The following is a 20,549-nucleotide window of genomic DNA, read 5'->3' as shown; positions in this document are numbered from 1 at the left end:
GAGGTGAAATATCTGTGTGGAGATGGAAGAGAAGAAGCAACTATGAGGGAGAAAGAGACGCAGATCCAGGCACAGATACAGACGTGTAACGGCAACGGATTGAGACGCCCGTCAACGCTGAGGGAATAATTACAATCAGTCAGTGAATGTCAACATATTTGAGCCAACGCAGGTGAGTGATTGAGACCGTAATCAGAAACAGACAGTCTGTGATTTGAGCCAAGCTTCTGATTGGTCGACGGATGCTAAAGAAAAATAAAACAATAACAGATGTGAAAAACTTAAGGTCAACACCTCTGGAAAAATATGAAAATGAAATAAACAAGAAAAAAAAAATACAGTTAAAAAAATAATTTAATTAAATGATGTGAGATGTGATGGCTGAAAAACAAAAATGCATAAATGAAAATAATTGAAAACAAATGAAATTAACAAGATTTGGTCAAAAATAATAAAATAAGATGTTGACAAGATGAATAAATAAATAAAAACATGAGAAATTATAGTAGAAAAAAATCTAAGTGAATGCATCTGTGAAAAGAAAATTTGAACATTTTAAAATGAAAACAATGACCTTGTCTTTTTATCTCCTGAACATATTAAAGTTTGATGTAAAGGAAACTGAAGATGGGTTGAAATGAGAACGGCCTGTTTTGAGAAACTTCAGGAGTCAGATGAACCTGTGTGTGAATGTGTGTGTGTGAGCGAGTGAATGCGTGAGTGTGTGTGTGAATGAGTGAGTGTGTATGTGTGTGTGTTTTTGTGTGGTTATTACAGGACGAACAGCATGAGGAGCTGTTGAGCCCATATTAGCATATTCATGAGACAGTGACACACTCCACTATGATTTGCTGCCTGCGGCGAAGTGGAGGACATTAAACATGAATCAGTCAAGAGCAGAAACACACACACACACAAAGATTCAATAAAGTAAGAGGCTGAAAGAAGGACAGATGAGGTTGTGTTTGTACCTGCATGATGATGAGGAGGTCAAAGACCAGGATGAAGGAGGCGAGGAAGGCTCTGGAGACCTCGTCACTGGGCAGGAACCCGCGGTTCAGGTTATCCCACCGGATCCAGTCCGTACTGATGACCAGAACCACCACAGAGGTCAGAGAGATCAACACCGTCCTGAGAAAGACCAGCAGCCTTATCAGTGTCATTACTAGCACTAGTGCTCGATTAGTCCGGTCAATGAGACTATATTAGAATGATTTCTGAAGGATCATGTGACACTGAAGACTGGAGTAATGATGCAGAAAATTCAGCTTTGATCACAGGAATAAATTACACTTTACTATAAATTTATATAGAAAACATCTATTTCACATTTTAATAATATTTCAGAATTTTTACTGTATTTTTGATCATATAAATTCAGCTTTGATCTCAGGAATAAATTACACTTTACTATAAATTTATATAGAAAACATCTATTTCACATTTTAGTAATATTTCAGAATTTTTACTGTATTTTTGATCATATAAATTCAGCTTTGATCTCAGGAATAAATTACACTTTACTATAAATTTATACAGAAAACATCTAATTCACATTTTAATAATATTTCAGAATTTGTACTGTATTTTTGATCATAAAAATTCAGCTTTGATCACAGGAATAAATTACACTTTACTATAAATTTATACAGAAAACCTATTTCACATTTTAATAATATTTCAGAATTTTTACTGTATTTTTGATCATATAAATTCAGCTTTGATCACAGGAATAAATTACACTTTACTATAAATTTATACAGAAAACATCTAATTTCACATTTTAATAATATTTCAGAATTTTTTACTGTATTTTTGATCATATAAATTCAGCTTTGATCACAGGAATAAATTACACTTTACTATAAATTTATATAGAAAACATCTAATTTCACATTTTAATAATATTTCAGAATTTTTACTGTATTTTTGATCATAAAAATTCAGCTTTGATCACAGGAATAAATTACACTTTACTATAAATTTATACAGAAAACATCTATTTCACATTTTAATAATATTTCAGAATTTTGTACTGTATTTTTGATCATAAAAATTCAGCTTTGATCACAGGAATAAATTACACTTTACTATAAATTTATACAGAAAACATCTATTTCACATTTTAATAATATTTCAGATTTTGTACTGTATTTTTGATCATAAAAATTCAGCTTTGATCACAGGAATAAATTACACTTTACTATAAATTTATACAGAAAACATCTATTTCACATTTTAATAATATTTCAGATTTTTTACTGTATTTTTGATCATATAAATTCAGCTTTGATCACAGGAATAAATTATACTTTACTATAAATTTATATAGAAAACATCTATTTCACATTTTAATAATATTTCAGAATTTTTACTATATGTTTCATCATATAAATTCAGCTTTGATCACAGGAATAAATTACACTTTACTATAAATTTATATAGAAAACATCTAATTCACATTTTAATAATATTTCAGAATTTGTACTGTATTTTTGATCATAAAAATTCAGCTTTGATCACAGGAATAAATTACACTTTACTATAAATTTATACAGAAAACATCTAATTCACATTTTAATAATATTTCAGATTTTTACTGTATTTTTGATCATATAAATTCAGTTTGATCACAGGAATAAATTACACTTTACTATAAATTTATACAGAAAACATCATTTCAATTTTAAAATTTTCAGATTTTGTACTTATTTTTGATCATAAAAATTCAGCTTTGATCACAGGAATAAATTACACTTTACTATAAATTTATACAGAAAACATCTATTTCACATTTTAATAATATTTCAGATTTTTTACTGTATTTTTGATCATATAAATTCAGCTTTGATCACAGGAATAAATTATACTTTACTATAAATTTATATAGAAAACATCTATTTCACATTTTAATAATATTTCAGAATTTTTACTATATGTTTCATCATATAAATTCAGCTTTGATCACAGGAATAAATTACACTTTACTATAAATTTATATAGAAAACATCTAATTCACATTTTAATAATATTTCAGAATTTGTACTGTATTTTTGATCATAAAAATTCAGCTTTGATCACAGGAATAAATTACACTTTACTATAAATTTATACAGAAAACATCTAATTCACATTTTAATAATATTTCAGATTTTGTACTGTATTTTTGATCATATAAATGCAGCTTTGAGACTTCTGATCAGTAGTGCACATCAGTTCTGTCATCTCTGACATCTTGTGTCATTTTTCTGACGGTAAGCAGCCTGTAATGAGCAGCGCCAGATCTCTTAAACGCACGGTTTCTCTGCAGAACTGCGGTCTGTTATGACGCGCCGCGTGTGAAATGATGTCTGCCGTTTACTAATGGATGGAGACGCTCCGAGAGAGTCCATTAATAAAAGACGTGCCGAGAGAGCGAGAATGAAATGTATCGTGTAATGCACTTCTGATGGAATCACTGAATAATACAGACACCAGATCAGTTCTTCATGTCACTGTGAGCACATTCATCAGCCAATGAAAGGCCAGAACTGATCCCAGGTCAGTAGTTGTTGTTTTTTTTAAACTCAGTTGACATGCACTTTAACATTGAGACGCTGGATGAACAGCTGGATGTCACTTTGATATGGATGCTTTAGATAAAAATGTGCTGCTAAAAACAGCAAAATGTTTCCTTTGATAATGTCAACAGGTGAATAAAAATGACATTTTAATGAGTTTTTAATTAGTCTTACTGCACTGGGAGTTTTTTCCACATGCTTTTAACTTTTTTACACTTTAAAATGTGTCAGTGACGAAAGACAAAAAACACTTGCATTTTATAAATAAGAAACAAGGGTTTTTTTTTTACTTTCTTTATTTGTATTTATTTCTTAATGTCCTCACTGTGAATGACTCACCAGTGCATATCATTCTAAAGAAAATTATTTTTTGTTTTACATATTGCAAATTAACTAAATAAAATTATTTAAAAAAATAAAAAAAATAAAAAGTAATTTAACACTAAATTTAGTTTTTATTACGAAAAATTAAACATTTTATAAATAATAATCATTAATAACATAAGACAAAATTCACACCTATTAAAGAAACAAGTCTTAATATTCATGCAGTGTTGCTTCTCAAGTAATTTTTATCTCATTTTCATGCATTTTTAGATATTTTTACAGAAAATTTGTAGATTGAAATGCTATAAGAACAGGAGAATATAAAAGATGAATGAACTAATACTTTAATGAATCAGCTGACATGAAGGTCAGAGGTCATGTTGTCAGGTGTGTTTCAGGGTCAAAGCGTGTGTTTCGTCACAGGAGGCCGTTTGTTTCGGGGTCACGTAACCGTGTCAAACAGCGGAGTTGATCGATTTTCTGCTGCGTGTTTCTTTAATTAAACATGCTGGTAATGAGAACAGGGATAAAAGTGCTGTTATCAACACGCACACACACACACAAACACTATTATATATATATATATATATATATATATATATATATATATATATATATATATATATATATATATATATATATATACATTTTTTGTTATCTTTTAATTTAAAAATATTTATATATAAATAATTATAAAATTATTTTAATTTTAAGATACATTATTTTAGATACATTACATAATTGAATCAAATTAATAATAAAATAAAATTAAATATTATAAATTAATATAAAATTAATTACAATTTAAATTATATATATATTTTTAAAATTTTAGTTATCTTTTTATCTAAAATTATATATATATATATATATATATATATATATATATATATATATATATTAATTTTAATAAATAATTTTAGATAAATTACATAATTGTATCAAATTAATAATTATAAATTTACAATATTTTAATTAATATAAATTAATTACACTTACACTCACAATTCAATTAAAATATTAAAATAAACACTGCAATAGTGATTTACCACTCAATTTAATATTTGATCATGAAAAAACATTTTATTATTAATAAAATATAATAATATGAGCAAGTGGCACTGCAAAAAAAAAAAAAAAAAAGAAAGAGATTTTTACTTAGTCTTTTCTGGCTTTTTTCCACATTTTTAACTTGTTTATACTTCATAAACTGCCTACAATTATTCTTAGAAATTACAATTGACTATTGCCAGACAATAAACCCTTTGGCATATTTAGATATGAATAAAAACATGATTTAGTCACTTCATCAATATTTTTCCTTCAGGACGTCTCACACACACACAGCCTCACAAGAAGCCCATTAAAGCAATATTCCTGGTTCGATACGACTTAAGCTGACAGTATCTGTGACATGCAGTCAAATTACCACAGAAAATCACTTCAACTCGCACCTCGTTTTATGTAAACAAGCAGAAATCATGTTTACAGTCATGCAGCTCCAATGAACGTCTATGAGACGAGGGTTTAAAAGCAGAAATGTGCTTCTCTCATGAATCATTCAGCAAAAACTCATCTGTTCTTTTAGCTGTAAAGTGTCTAAATCATGCTTTTATGAGTAGAACTGCTTTTGTGGATGAACTTGCTTGTTAAACATGCAGTGTGTCACTGCTGTTCCCTTCTGAGGGACGAATCCAGATTCCACTGAGAGACTGTTGGATCAGATGTGCAGTGTGAACGGACTCACCAGAACAGCACGATCCGGTTGTGACCTTGCCTCCATAAGTATCTCGCGGTCCGGCCCCAGTCCGGGTAATGAGTGTCCTGCAGCATCATGTCTGTTACCTTGGAAACAAACAAACAAACAAACAAACACTCCTTACTTTGTGCTTCAGTGACTGCACCAGGGTTATCATCGTCAACTAAAACTAAAACCATAAAACAATTTTTTTTTACGTGAAATAAATGTAACATTAGCTGATATAAAATTAAAAAAAAAAAGTATTTTATTTGAGAAATAATGATAATAATGACAAAAACACTAAACTAAAATGACTGAAACTTAAACTAAACTTAAAACTAAAGTGAAAACAGAAAATATAAACAAAAACTATAAAAGTATATAAATTATACCAAAACACACTGGATTGTGCTCAAAGTCATAAAACAGTAAAAACTAAATAAATGTTATTCATTTTCCAAAATATTTTCATGTAATAAAGTTCAATAGAATATCGGTTTTAACTTTTTTTTGACTTTCTATACTTAATCAGTGAATGTTATTGTAAAAAAAAAAAAAAAAATTAATGAGATTATATTTTTTATTAATATTTTGAATTTGCTTTTATTTTCATATTTTTCATTTTCATTCTAACTTTAGTTAAAGTTTTACTATTTTTTTGTTTTTTTATGATTTTTTTTTTTTTACATTTTTTTAAGTACGTCTTTTAACTTTTATTAGTTTTTTTTATTTTAGTACATCAAGTTAAACTAAAATGAAAATGAAAAGAGAGATGTTTTTATTTATTGCAAGTAAAATTTATTATGAATAAGATTTTTTTTTTTTTATGGTTTTAGTTTCAGTTTACTCTAACAACCCTGAATCAAATTAACTATTACAAAATTGCATATTAAATATTAAATACATTTATTTATTTTTTTATTATTATTTCAAAAGTAATTTACCACAACATTTAGATTATTAGATTATGACAAATTAGGATAATAAAATGTATTTTAAATTATATTAATAAAAATGCATTAATATAAATATTTATAATATGTAAAATATATATTTACATATGTATGACATTGTTATACTTACACAAGTACATTATTGCCATATACAAACCTCTAAACCTCTAACCTGTGTTTGTCAAGTGAACTACAGTTATGCCCTATTGAGTGTGCAGACTGTGCAGTGAGCCGTAACGCCTGTCTAAGGTCACCCTGATGACGGATCCGCTCCTTCACAAAAGAAAGACTGAAAACTGTGGGGAGGGAAAGAGAAAGTGAAATAAATCTGTAAATCTTTCATCACGTCGCAGCCAAACTGCAGCAGCCTGTGACGAGATGAAGGGCTGAATTAATGGCATGTAGACGCCGTCAGTAATGTCTCGATTCAGCACTTTGAGACGCTCGTTCGCCCTTCGTCTTTCTGTTCTCTCCCTCCTTTGTTTTATCCCTCTCTTTTTCTCCTCTTCTCTTTTGTTCATCTCTGCAGTTTGAACACAGGAATACTAATGTACCCAAAGACACACACACACACACACATCCCAGCAGATCCGAACTACACCTGCACTTGCGTGTCACTGAGGAAAGCACTTTGATGCCGGATATTGTCGGAAGGATGTTTGTTTCCTGCGTGTCCTTGAGTGAACTTGGGAAAACCTTGTTTTTATCGCCACGACTGTCAACATTTATAACAGTGCTTATAGTTTACAAACAGATGTTATAGAAAAACTGAAGTGTGTCAATCACTTTGAGTGACAGCTGTCAGTTTAAACGTCAATCTTGCGATGACATTCCAAATAATTCCACTTTTAACAAAGCATTAAAAGTCAACATATTGGTAAAGTTAATAGCAAAGTTGTTAGTTCATGCTCATTAAATAATATACATATAAAAATTATATATAATAAAACATATACAGCTTTTGATTTCCATAAAGTATTAGTAAATGTTGAAATGAACATTAACTAAGATTAATAAATGATTTAGAAGTATTTTTTATTGTTATTGTGAAGTGTTACCAAAACTATTATATGTAAAATTCTTTCACTGTTGAAAATAAAGTGTAAACAGGATGAAGCAATGCGACATTAATCGCTTCCAGTGTGAGTGAACATCATTTTAATCATAATTTTCAAGCGTTATTAATTTCTCTGTTTTGCGGCTGCACCTTTAAGGAGGACATTATTGCTTTCTCGACGTGCCGAACTCTCTGTGGTCTTATCGCAGCTCCTGCCAGAGTTTTTGGGGCTAAATGAGGAGTTTGTTGGTTTGGGCGATCTCTAATGAAACATTCTCTCCGCCGCCTCTGGAAACGTTCGTCGCTTTTCCACTAGAGTCAATTACCAACATATAATTACAGAAACATTTGAGTGGCTCGTCAGACGCAGGGAAGGTTCGTCAAGGTCAAGAAAACTCATAAAACAATTTCATGCTGCTTTAAAGTTGCTACAGTCAACATGAAAATTACACCCTTTTTACTTTAATATACACTGCTGCTGTTACTTGAGCACGATTCATCGGTGCACAATATTTGAAACTTTTCCAAACTTTATTGACAGCCAAACCACTTTTTCCCCCTGATATTTCAAGTGAATATTTCAATAATTTAACATTTGCATGTTCACAGTTCTCTGATGTTGGTTAATGGTCACATGACATACAGATAAACAGATAAAATACCACAATTTGTGATTGTGTTATTGTAGATTAAAATATACATAATATACATAATATATATATATATATATATATATATATATATATATATATATATATATATATATATATATATATATTTTTTTTTTTTTTTTTTTTTTTTACCTCATTAAAAACATGGTAAAGTCACTGTAATGCACAACTATAATTGGCTTATTGGTTTTGTGAAATGGTGGCATGATAAAACACACCAATGTCCAATAAATAATTACGCTACTAAATGTACTAACAATGTGTTATAGTACTTATTAATCTTTGTTAATGTTAGTTAATAAAAATTCAGCTGTTCACTGTTTGTTCATGTTATTTCACAGTGTATTAACATTAACAAATACAATATTTGATTTAAATAACATCAGTAAATGATGAAATTAACATTAACTAAGATTAATAAATGCTGTAGAAGTATTGTTAACTTAGTGACCTATTAAAACCTTATTGTAAAGTGTTACCATATATTATATATATATCCACTTCTTATGTCCACTTCTTACTCTACAAGTCATTCCCAACGGATAAAATCAATCACGGAAGAAAAACAGGTTTTGAGTGTCGTTTCATGTGGACTTTAAACAGGTTCTGGTTAGAGTCTCACCATCCACGCCGTCACAAAATCCCCCATCCACGTCCCTACAGCAGCCATCTTCATCAAACTCTCGTTCCTGATGCCCATGTACTCCGTCACCATGTGAGGACTGTAGAGAGAGAGACACAGATCCGGTCAGTCCATGTTTCTGTCACCGTTGATCAGCTCCAGCGAGCCGCGGCGATCATGAGGTGTGGCGCTTCGCATCTTTAGCCGCGTCTTCTCCAAAAGCTTTCATTCGACGTGACACTCGCTGGATAAAGCGTTTCAATAACGCCACAGGACACGTTAACGTCATCACAAACACAAATAAACTTCAGAGGCCTTTATAATGCATTCAGGGAACGAATCGCTTCCAGAAAATGATCCAACGCATATAAAAACACAGCCAAGCGTTCATATGTTGTGACAGCGAGCGAATGTAATCTTCTTTACGCTGCTTTTATGCCGTCAGAAGTGTTTACAGGCCTTGAACAGGTACGAACTTGTTAATCTGCTTATGCACGTCAGTGTGTGGATTACAGACGGCGGGAAACGCAGAGCAAGTGTCAGAACGAGCGGATTGTTTCCACACGGGTTTTTGGTCTCATTCTGAACCGCGTTATGGATAATAACACCATTATTCTCTAAAGGAGAACACGTTTTAACGAGCTTTTTTCCTAATTAGCACCGTTAATTGCAGGCCAATTGATACCGAGACATCAAATTGGTAACTACCCTTCTGAAAAATCCAGCTAAAACCAGCCTAAACTGGTCAGGCTGGTTTTAGCTGGTTTTCGAGGGGTTTTGGTTAGCTAGGAGGCTGGGAAGACCAGCTTAAACCAGTTACTTCCAGTTTAAACCAGCTAAGACCAGCCAACCAGCTTAGGCTGGTTTTAGCTGGATTTTTCACCAAGGAATGAAAAAAGCAACTCAAATGAAAAGAAAAAATCAGGTATAAGTTTATTTTATTTCAAGTTTACTATAATAACCCTTAATCAAATTAATAAAAAATTGCATACTAAATATTAAATGATCTCATTTTTGAACCGCGTTATCCTGAAAACGAGAGCATGTGTTTAACAAGCGTTCATCTTCATTAGCATGTTCATGGTTGCTCAATCTACAACAAATCTAAACCAAACGAACGCTTGACCCGCTGTCGTTACGGCCTCATAACGCGCGAGATTGAATCTGTATTCCGTCCATTATACGGCCAGTCATTAGAGCGCATGTCCAAAGAGCGACTTATCACCCTCACAGCTCACTGATAAAGCCGCTTTGATTAGAGGGAAGATTTATTGGCGCATTAAGTCAGTTTCAAACACCCCACGGTTGTGGACCACGGCCAGCCGCCTGGAGCTGCTCTGCTGGGAGTCGTTCACCAAGGGCATCGAGCTAATCGATAATACGGGAACCATCCAACGTTCACGGGTGTGTTAGTATGTAAGTAATGGAGCAACTAGTTTAGGGTGGTACGGTTTAATAACATGCAGGGGAATGGAGTGTGATATGGCAAAGTGAGACACACACACTCTTTCTCTCTTTCTCTGATTAGTGTCTCATGTCTTCATTTATTCATTATGGCTGTAATTTTAATGCAGTACTGCTGGATGACCTGACAAAGTCACATCAGCTCAGCAGCACAAATGACACACATGCACACACAACATTCACAGACAAGTATTTTTGGACATGCACAAAAGCATTACCATGTTTTTTATGGACATGACATTGAAATCCCATGTTTTTGTGGACATGTTCCATTGAAATGCCATATTTTTTTAACATGGCCCATTGCATTACTATGTTTTTGATATGTTCCATGGTGGTATATATATATTATATATATATATATATATATATATATATATATATATATATATATATATATATATATATATATATATATATAAACATTTCCCAAGGTAATACCACATTTTTCTGAACATTTACCATGGTAATACCATGTTTTTTCATTGTTACCATGTTTTATGACTTGTACTATAGCATTACAATTATTTTTGGACATGCACCACTGAAATTTCATGTTTTTGACATGTTTCATGGTGGTAATATCATGGTTTTTTTGACATGCACCATTGTATTACAATATTTTTGAACAGTTCCTATGTTAATACCATGTTTTTGGACATGCACCATAGTATTACAACAATTTTTGGACATGTACAATGTTTCTTGAACATTTATCATGCTAATACTGTTTTTTTTAATCAATTTCCATGTTAATACCATGTTTTTCGACATGCACCATAGGATTAGAATTATTTTTGGATATGTACCATCGAAATTCCATGTTTTTTGAATATTCACTATGGTATTACCAAGTTTTTGACATGCTTCATGGTGGTAATACCATGTTTTTATGACATGCACCATCGTATTACAATATTTTTGAACAGTTCCTATGTTAATACCATGTTTTTGGACATGCACCATAGTATTACAACAATTTTTGGACATGTACATTTGGAATACCATGATTCTTGAACATTTATCATGCTAATACTGTTTTTTTTAAAATCAATTTCCATGTTAATACCATGTTTTTAGACATGCACCATAGGTTTAGAATTATTTTTGGATATGTACCATAAAAATACCATGCTTTTTGAATATTTACCTTGTTAATAGAATGTTTTTGAACATTACTATACCAATACCATGTTTTTTTATGTTTTCCATGTTAATACCATGCTTTATGACATGATCCCTAGCATTACAATTATGTTTGTGCATGTATAATTGAAATTCCATGTTTTTTTTACACTATGGTATTACCAAGTTTTTGACATTTTCCATGGTTGTAATATGTTTTCTGAAAATTTTCCATGGTAATACCATGTTTTTTTTTGTTTTTTTTTTTTTACATTTCCCATGTTAATACCATGTTTTTTAACATGCACCATAGTATAACGATGCACCATAGCATGTACCATTGAAACACCATGTTTTTTGAACATTTACCATGATAATACTATGTTATTTCAACATGCATCATGCTATTCATTCAGTACCATGTTACATATTAAAGTAACATCTGATACTATCACTGTACCATAATTACTGTGTGATGACACTGGATTTCAAGAAAAACTGTATATTACACACACACACTTAAACCACATGTAACCAAATAATGGACTGTTCAACAGCTTGCTCGTACACATGCGGTTTATCCAAACGATTCCCCGGAGTCTCTTCTGTTAATTATAGTTCTACAGCAGCCCAGTTTATGAAATATGAGATGCACTGGTAAAAAATGAGGTCACATATGCTGCACGAGTTGATTCGAATCAACAAACGAGACGTTACTGACGGAAACAACAAGCCCTGGTGAGGCGACTCGCACTGGGAAGAACATCAGCTGCACAGACCCTCGTTCCTGGAAGTTGGAGAGACTCGTGACAGGATTACTGATGTGTGCGGTGTGCCGGTATTCCAGGGATGAGGAGAGATGCTCCAGCCGTGAGAATTAATATGAATGATGCTCCCGAGCGGCTGCTAATGAGTCGAGTCTCACAGAGAACAAAACGTCCAAGTCATGATTTGATCAATTCAAACTCCAGTCGCTGTTAAAATTTCAGTTTGCCTATGGTCTATTTTCAGGGCCGCAGAATCAGAATCAGTTTGATTCTGTGAAAACAGCCGCTGGCCGACTCTCAGAGATGTTTGTGACATTCTCACCGACTCCCAAGGCAGGACTGAATTTTAATTAGGCACCGTCTCGGAAGCCACAAATCTGAAATCCCCTCTAAAACGCTTCCAAGAGCCTCACTGGCCCTTTCAGGAACTTTACAGGACAGAATTACAATCAGCCCGAGTCTCTATAAGAATCGATCTAGAACACTTAAAGTTGGCTATTTCCTAGATTAATGTTTTTGATCTTATTGTGAATGATAAATCAGAATTTCATTTTTAATCAGAACATCATAGCTTCTCTCTGACATACATTCTCCAATCATTTAGTCTGTTTAAACTCCACCCCTTTTTAGAATCCACTGCAAAATCACATTCAGACCCCGCCTCTGTTTTTTTTTAAGAGCCACGCCCACATCGCAACATCCAATCAACAACCGATGCATAGAACTAAGTCCAGCCCTACATTGTTTCACTCGGATGTACGTCACAATATGGAATGAAAGATCTGTCACTACTTCCATTTCATCGCACCCGTCTCCAATGCCAGCGGACCCGGGTTCAGGTCCCGCTTAGAGTTGGCGGTTCGATCAGGAGGGGTTCAATTGGTGCCGTGACCCGGATGGGAGTGAGATTTAGGGGGGTAAGTGTAATAGATGTAGGCTGGTAAGAGCCGTGTATGTAAACCTCACTCCCCTGATCTCAAGAGGTGCTCTGAGACTAACGCTAAAGACTGCAGTCTTTAGCCTCCTTGTTAGAGCACCCGTCTCCTATGCCAGCGGACCCGGGTTCGAGTCCCGCTTAGACTGGGAGGTTCGATCAGCAGGGGTTCAACTGGTGCTGTGACCCGGATGGGAATGAGGTTTAGGGGGGTGAGTGTAATAGACGTAGGCTGGTAAGAGCCGTGTATGTAAACCTCACTCCCCTGATCTCAAGAGGCGCTCTAGAGACTGTGATCTTTAGCCACCTTGTTAGAGCACCCGTCTTCAATGCCAGCGGACCCGGGTTCAGGTCCCGCTTAGTGTTGGCGGTTTGATCAGGAGGGGTTCAATTGGTGCCGTGACCCGGATGGGAGTGAGATTTAGGGGAGTAAACCTCACTCCCCTGATCTCAAGAGGTGCTCTGAGACTGACGCTAGAGACTGCGGTCTTTAGCCTCCTTGTTAGAGCACGTGACCCGGATGGGAGTGAGGTTTAGGGAGGTGAGTGTAATAAACATAGGCTGGTAAGAGCCGTGTATGTAAACCTCACTCCCCTGATCTCAAGAGGCGCTCTAGAGACTGTGATCTTTAGCGACCTTGTTAGAGCACCTGACTCCCATGCCGGCGAACCCGGGTTCGAGTCCCGCTTAGAGTGGCGGTTCGAACAGGAAGGGTTACAAAAGCATCTTCTAAATGCATAAATATAACTATAAATGTGTCACATTCCTGATTATTACATCTTGTCAGACTGACAAGAACAAATGCAAATCAATAAATGTGAAAATGTCAGCGCTGTATTATTTGCTCTCATTTAAGCGAGTTTCCGTTTGCAGTTTTAAAGCGGAACTGCAGAAACAGAATAAACGAAGCTGATTATTATGAGGAATTAGCAAGTAAATGTTCCCTCTCACACAGACACAAATGTAAATTATGCAGACTTCTGCGGATCTCCCTGAGGGAACCTCATTCTGGACTGAAGGCAAAATTTGCCAAAGTTTTATAAGCAACACCGAGTGTTAGATTAGACAGCTACTAGTGCAGAAACAGGCTGATTTATGGTACCGGCTGCTTGTAAAACAGCACTTAACGTGATTATCATGTTGAGCAGTTAGTCTGGCTGCTGGTAACACACACACACACCCTCTCACACTTAAACTACATGTCACTTCCTGATGTACGATTCGGCCTATATGTGCATGTGTTAATCTCACGGGAGTTCTGCAGTTGTCACAGTAACAGTGGAAGCGGCTCATCTCCAGCTGGACTGACCTGTGAGAAATCACTGGCCACGCCCCTTCCACACAGACCCCTCCCCCTGGCCTACATAGTCAAACTGTTTTTCCTCTCCCAATTTATTCTCTGGTTCACAGCATCAAATTCTTAAAAAAAACATGACCTAGTTTAAAGGGTTTTGTTTACCCCATAACAAATTATGTCATCATTTACTCACCCTAATGCTGAAATTGAAATACCATGTTTTTTTAACATGCACCATAGTATTACCATGTTTTTGGACATGTCCCATGGTAATATCATGTTTTTTTTTATACATTTCTATGGTAATAGCACATTTTTCCCATGGACGTACATCATAGTATTACAATGTTTTTTGGACAGATACCATTAAATAACCATGTTTTTTGAACATTTCCCATGTTAATACCATGTTTTACCATAAACATTTACTATAAACACAATATATATATATATATATATATATATATATATATATATATATATATATATACCATGTTTTTTTTTGACATGTACCATTGAATTGCCATGCTTTGTGAACATTTCCAATGTAAATACCATATTTTTGGATATTCACCATAGTATTATGATGGTTTTTGGACCTGCACCACTGAATTACCATGCTTTTTTAACCTTTACTATGGTAATATCATGTGTTTTGAATATTTCCCATGTTAATACCATGTCTTTGGGCATTCACCATAGTATTACAATGTTTTGTGGACATGTACTATTGAATTACCATGTTTTTTTAACATTTACTATGGTAATATCATGTTTTTCTTTTATATTTCCCATGGTAATACCATGTTTTTGGGCATTCACCATAGTATTACAATGTTTTGTGGACATGTACCATTGAATTACCATGGTTTATTGAACATGTACCATAGTATTACCAGTTTTTTTGTGCATGTACTATTGAATTACCATGTTTTTTTTTTTTTTTACATTTTCCATGTTAATACCAGGTTTTTAGGCATGTATCATTGAAGTACCAACATATACCATAGTATTACCATATATTTTGGCCATGTACCATGTCATATGAATATTCTATTAATTCAGAACCATGTTACATATTGATTATGTTTAGTTCACCCCAAAATAAAACGTAAATGTTGTGGAGCAAAACGTCCAGTAACGCTCCAAAATTAAATAATAAAAAATCCCACATATTTATCAGTATGAAATAATAACGTCATGAGTCATTCTGACATATTAATATTCCTCAGATTTACATAGTTTAATAATTGCATATGAAAAGCCACAACCTAGACGCTCGTTTTTGATTTATCGTAACAATTACCAGAGAGCGCGACTGATTTATTAGGTTTCATCTGAAACGCATGATATTGATTAAAATGAAATTTAATGTTCTTCTACTGATAAAATAAAACAGATTATCTCCATCCAGTCCTCAAGCTCGTAAAGGTCAAAGGTCATTCTGGATCCATGAGCCAATGACCTTCAAATATCTGTCTCGAAATGAGATATTCTCCATGCTCTGGGTCTATCCAGCAGATATTGATTAAGTGGTGAGGTGTCAACGCCGCCGGCTAAGAAACATCACCTTCAGGACCTCTTCGCCATAACCACAACATTTATCCAGGGACCCAAACAGGATGTTTCAGCGTTTTCAATTACACGAGAGCCGCAGCACCGTTACAGCCCAGTTCGTCTGCCTACAAGTGCCAGATTGAAACGGAGGCACAAATTTACACGGACAAAACACACTCGCACAGAAATGCACTTTTATAAACCGCCGAGTTATTTTCTCTCAATAAGCGAGACTACTGGCTATAAGTCAATGCATTTTGAATAATGCGCACTGAATAATTGTTTACACTAAAACTGGGATGGATTCTTGTTGCAATGCATTGTGGGATTTTCCACAATGTTGCTGATGTTATTGCACTGGTTTCTGTGTCTCTCTCTCTGAGCGCGTGCAGCTGTCTCTCTCACACGGGTGGCGCTGCGGCTCCTAATTGGCCGTGAGTAATGCGATCTGCACTCTTAATTAAATAACGCTGCTTAATTAGCACATGATGTATGCCTGTAACGGACGCCTCGAGTGGTGATGAGTTAAAGGGGCTGAACGCTGACTCCGCCCCTTGTCACAGCCCCGCCCACAGCACACAACACACACTGAGCTGAGGATGAAGTAGTATCATCATCATCATCATCATCATCATATGTGTATTAGGCTCTAGATGCTGAGAGCGGCTGCGGTAATGACGCAATAAAGGCTGTAATGATTTAATAAAGGTGGAAATGATGTCATAAAGGCCATTATGATGTCATTTATAAAAAAAGAGAGAGAGAATTCACTATGAAATCAGTTGGACTGCTGGACTCTCAACAGCCTTTTTATGACATGCAGAGAGAGAATGTGAGTGTTTATGATGTTCATTTCAATCACAAGCACACTGAGAGGCTGCCAGTGTGTGTGTGTGAAGGGGGAGGAAGCAGAACTTGTTGTTGAGAGTGTGTGATGTGGGGGTTTGAGCGGGTGTTATTGTGTGTGTGTGGGGGGGGGGGGTCACAGAGAATAAAAGAATATCAATGAGGAGGAAGGATGAGAGGCAACAGATGCTGAGAGACAGATTTTGATTTGATTTCAATTTTTCCTTTTTGTTTTGGGATGAAATATGACATTTCATTGTCTTATATGAACAAACACAGGTCAAACATATTCTACTGTATGTGTGTGTCTAAAAAGAGATGAATTTACTATGGTAACCAGTTCTAGAGTAAGAGAGTATTCACTTAGTATCGTAACACTGTCATTAAAACAATCAAAGTTTAACTAAACGAAGATCACAATAACTGTAGTAACCGTAGCTGTTACCATGGTAAAGCATTAAGGACAGATGCTGAAGACACTACAGATATTCTGCGACGTTAATCTGACATTTATTCTGAGAGTGAATCAGAGTCACAGTAAAAACATAATGACACGGCCATCAGATCCGACTGTCTGTGAATGAGAGGGTTTGTGCCGCGAGCGCCGGGACTCGCGCAGGTCGTCTCTCCGCACAGGTGTAAACAATAATTTCTCATGACGGATCCGAAAACATCAGACACATGCTGTCAGAGAGACAGGAGCGAGAGACAGACGGCTCCTGAGGGGAACGTGCTGCTCGACTGACTGTACAACAGCGCCACCTATCTGTGAGAGAGGACATCACACCTGCTCTGAGATCAACCTCATTACAATCACACTCAATTATTAAAACAAACCCATCAAAAAAATTAAGTGAACACATCCACTGTCTCACTTTTCATTTTCAGTTCATTTATTAGACTTCCAGCAGGTCACATTAGTTCATGAAGAATATATTTTTTAAATAAATAGATTTATATACTTGCAAAAGTCAATTTTACTAACATCTGGTGCCATATATATGTCATATATATACATTTTTTTTTTATTTAGTTTTGTTTATTTATTTATTTAATTAGTTTTTATTTAAATTTATTAGATGTTCAGCAGGTTATTGGAGAAAAACAATAAAAAATATTGTTTTTAAGTAACATAATATAAAAATTATTATAAATGATAGAAAAAAAAAAAAAAAAAAATTGATATACCACCTTTATATATTTTATATTAGACATTGAGAAGGTCAAGTTAGTTACTGAAGGACAACAATACAAATATTGTTTTAATTAACAATGAACAATATAAAAAAAGATTCTTAAGAATTTAAATATAATTTTAAAAATAAATAGGTTTATAAACTTGTCAAAGGCAACTTTTACTTAGGTTTGGTGCTATATTTATATATTTAATTTTTTATTTAATTTAGACGTCCAACGAGTAAAGTTAGTTATTGGAGGAAAAACAATACAAATTGTTTACAATACATAAATGGACTTTCCCAGCCAATCACAGTGAAGGCAATGATGTGTGATGATGTTTATATATATATAAAAATACATTTAAAAATAAATAAAATGTGTTTATATACTTGCAATTGGCACTCATTTGTTGAGTGCTGTCTGCTGCCTTCATATCTTTGTTCATCAAAGTTTTTAATGATTTAATAAAACAACAAAGGTTTCTCACACTCTAACTGTTTGAAACACTGTCAAACTAGTCTTTGATCAGTCAAACCTCTGCTCATTCTGATAGTGCTTTTATGGCCAGGATTGCCATGCTCAGTGTTGGCCGCATTTAACCTTGAGAAGATGTATGGTGGTACGATCACTCAACGTTCAATCTCACAGAAAAATGGTGCAGTCGTTCTCCAAACAGACGACTGTAATGTGAAAGCATCGGCCGTGTGCAGAGCTGAACATTAGATGGCGAATCAAACCGTAAGTGAGGCATCCATCTTGCTCGTGAAATTGAAGTGGCGGCGTGTTCTCAAACGGCCCACGGTTGACTGTATGCACACGTGCTGATCTGAGATCATATGTACTCATTCTGTTCCTGGTAATAATGTAAAGCAGACTGAAGATGCTGATCCTCGGGTCAGTGCTTCAATGCGCTTAAAGCTTAATGGACTCATGCACGGCTGGTCAATTCAATTCCACAAAGAGGATGAAGAACAGGGTCGGGAATAGAGAACCATTTTTATTCAGATTCGCAATGGTGGAAATTATGTTTTAATTTTGACTGAGTAAGTACTTTCTGTTGCATTTCTGCATGCAACAACAAACACACAGAATGATGAATGTAGTCTAATTTAGTTATGATTCTTTTAGCTGGTTCTTTTTCATGTCTTTTTTTAACAAAAAACTCCTTTGTTCGAAAATCAGGCTATGGTTATTATTTAGCCTGATTTATGAACAAATAAATCTCATGCTCGATTTGTTTATTGAATCGTAAAAAACAAGTAATTAAAATTATAAACAGCACAGATTTTATACTATTTTTACCCACTTTTCGCTTTTTTATTTATAAATTATAGTAAATCTTTCAAAAACACTCACAAATTAGTCTTGAACTCCATAGTTATTATGTAGCCTGATTTAGGAACAGATAAATATCATGCTTGGTTCATTTAATGGAATCATTCAAAACGAATCATGAATCAGACTCAAACACACTCAAAGATTTGAACCGCTCAGTTAACCAATTATTGGGTGCTTTCTAAAAAGTATAAAAGCAAATATTGATGGAATTAAAGAGCCAAAATCGTTAAATTCCAAACAACTGTCATCCCTACTGAGAAAACCTGGGAATAGGGAATGAAGGAACAACTCTTTTGAAAAAAGTCTCTTCTAAGACGATATCTCTTACCCCATCCGTCCGTTCATGAGCAGGAGGAGGTTATAGATGTGAGAGAAGACAAAGAGCGAGAGAATCGTGGTGAAAAACATGGTCATCCAAGAGCCGTGGTCTTCACGAAACATCTTCAGACGCAGTAGACGACCTGAGACACAAAAGAAAAGTTACAATTAACGTTTTAAAGCAACGTGAGTGATGCACGTTTCCATGCTTGACTTCAACAATTCTAGTTAGCAGACACATAAACATATCGTACATGAAGTGTATGTGATGCAACACGAGAACATTGTTAGATGTTTCTCATAAGCAGAATTCAGCTTTATTTGAATTAACAAAATGTTTTAAACAGTTTTAATTTTAGTTAATGATAACCTTGCAGCGCAGGCAGTTTCTGTTCATTACGGTATGACCTTCACTGATCCAGACATGATAATTAGCACCTGGAAAGCTCCATATAACTAATCATCTCTTCAACCTGTAATTTCTGCTGATTAAATCCGTCTGTCCCTACGTTGGGCGCCAAGTTCTGCCTTGCAGACCGAATAAACCCGCCACATGCACAAGGCTTCTGTACCTTCCTCAACAGCAATTGATTCTCAGAACCCGTGTTTTGGCTTCATGAAGAGGCTGAAATCATTACAGCCGAGCTATTCATGACCTGCGAGGAAATTTCCATTATTTTTTTTCACCTGAAGGATCAAATGACAGTACGGAACATCTTTCTTTGTCTCTGGTGCACTCTCGCTCTCTTTCAAAGCGCGAGATTGATTCCGATGTCCGTGAATCCGCCCTGAA

General features: G+C 34.4%; 1 protein-coding gene across 2 annotated transcripts in view; it reads right to left on the bottom strand.

The window, feature by feature from the left end:
• Positions 1-20,549, bottom strand: part of tmem117 (transmembrane protein 117) — a 44,644-nt gene that overhangs the window by 7,931 nt on the left and 16,164 nt on the right. For both annotated transcript variants that reach the window (XM_048159108.1, XM_048159109.1), the window contains exons 3-6: positions 19,767-19,899; positions 8,932-9,031; positions 5,635-5,732; positions 972-1,131 (exon numbers count right to left, since the gene is read on the bottom strand). In XM_048159108.1, coding sequence (XP_048015065.1) covers positions 972-1,131; positions 5,635-5,732; positions 8,932-9,031; positions 19,767-19,899 — 491 coding nt within the window. The remainder of the gene's footprint in view (positions 1-971; positions 1,132-5,634; positions 5,733-8,931; positions 9,032-19,766; positions 19,900-20,549) is intronic.

The sequence above is a fragment of the Megalobrama amblycephala genome, linkage group LG15 (genome assembly GCF_018812025.1).
Source record: "Megalobrama amblycephala isolate DHTTF-2021 linkage group LG15, ASM1881202v1, whole genome shotgun sequence".
Taxonomy (NCBI): Eukaryota; Metazoa; Chordata; class Actinopteri; order Cypriniformes; family Xenocyprididae; genus Megalobrama; species Megalobrama amblycephala.
This window is presented reverse-complemented; position numbering and strand designations above follow the sequence as displayed.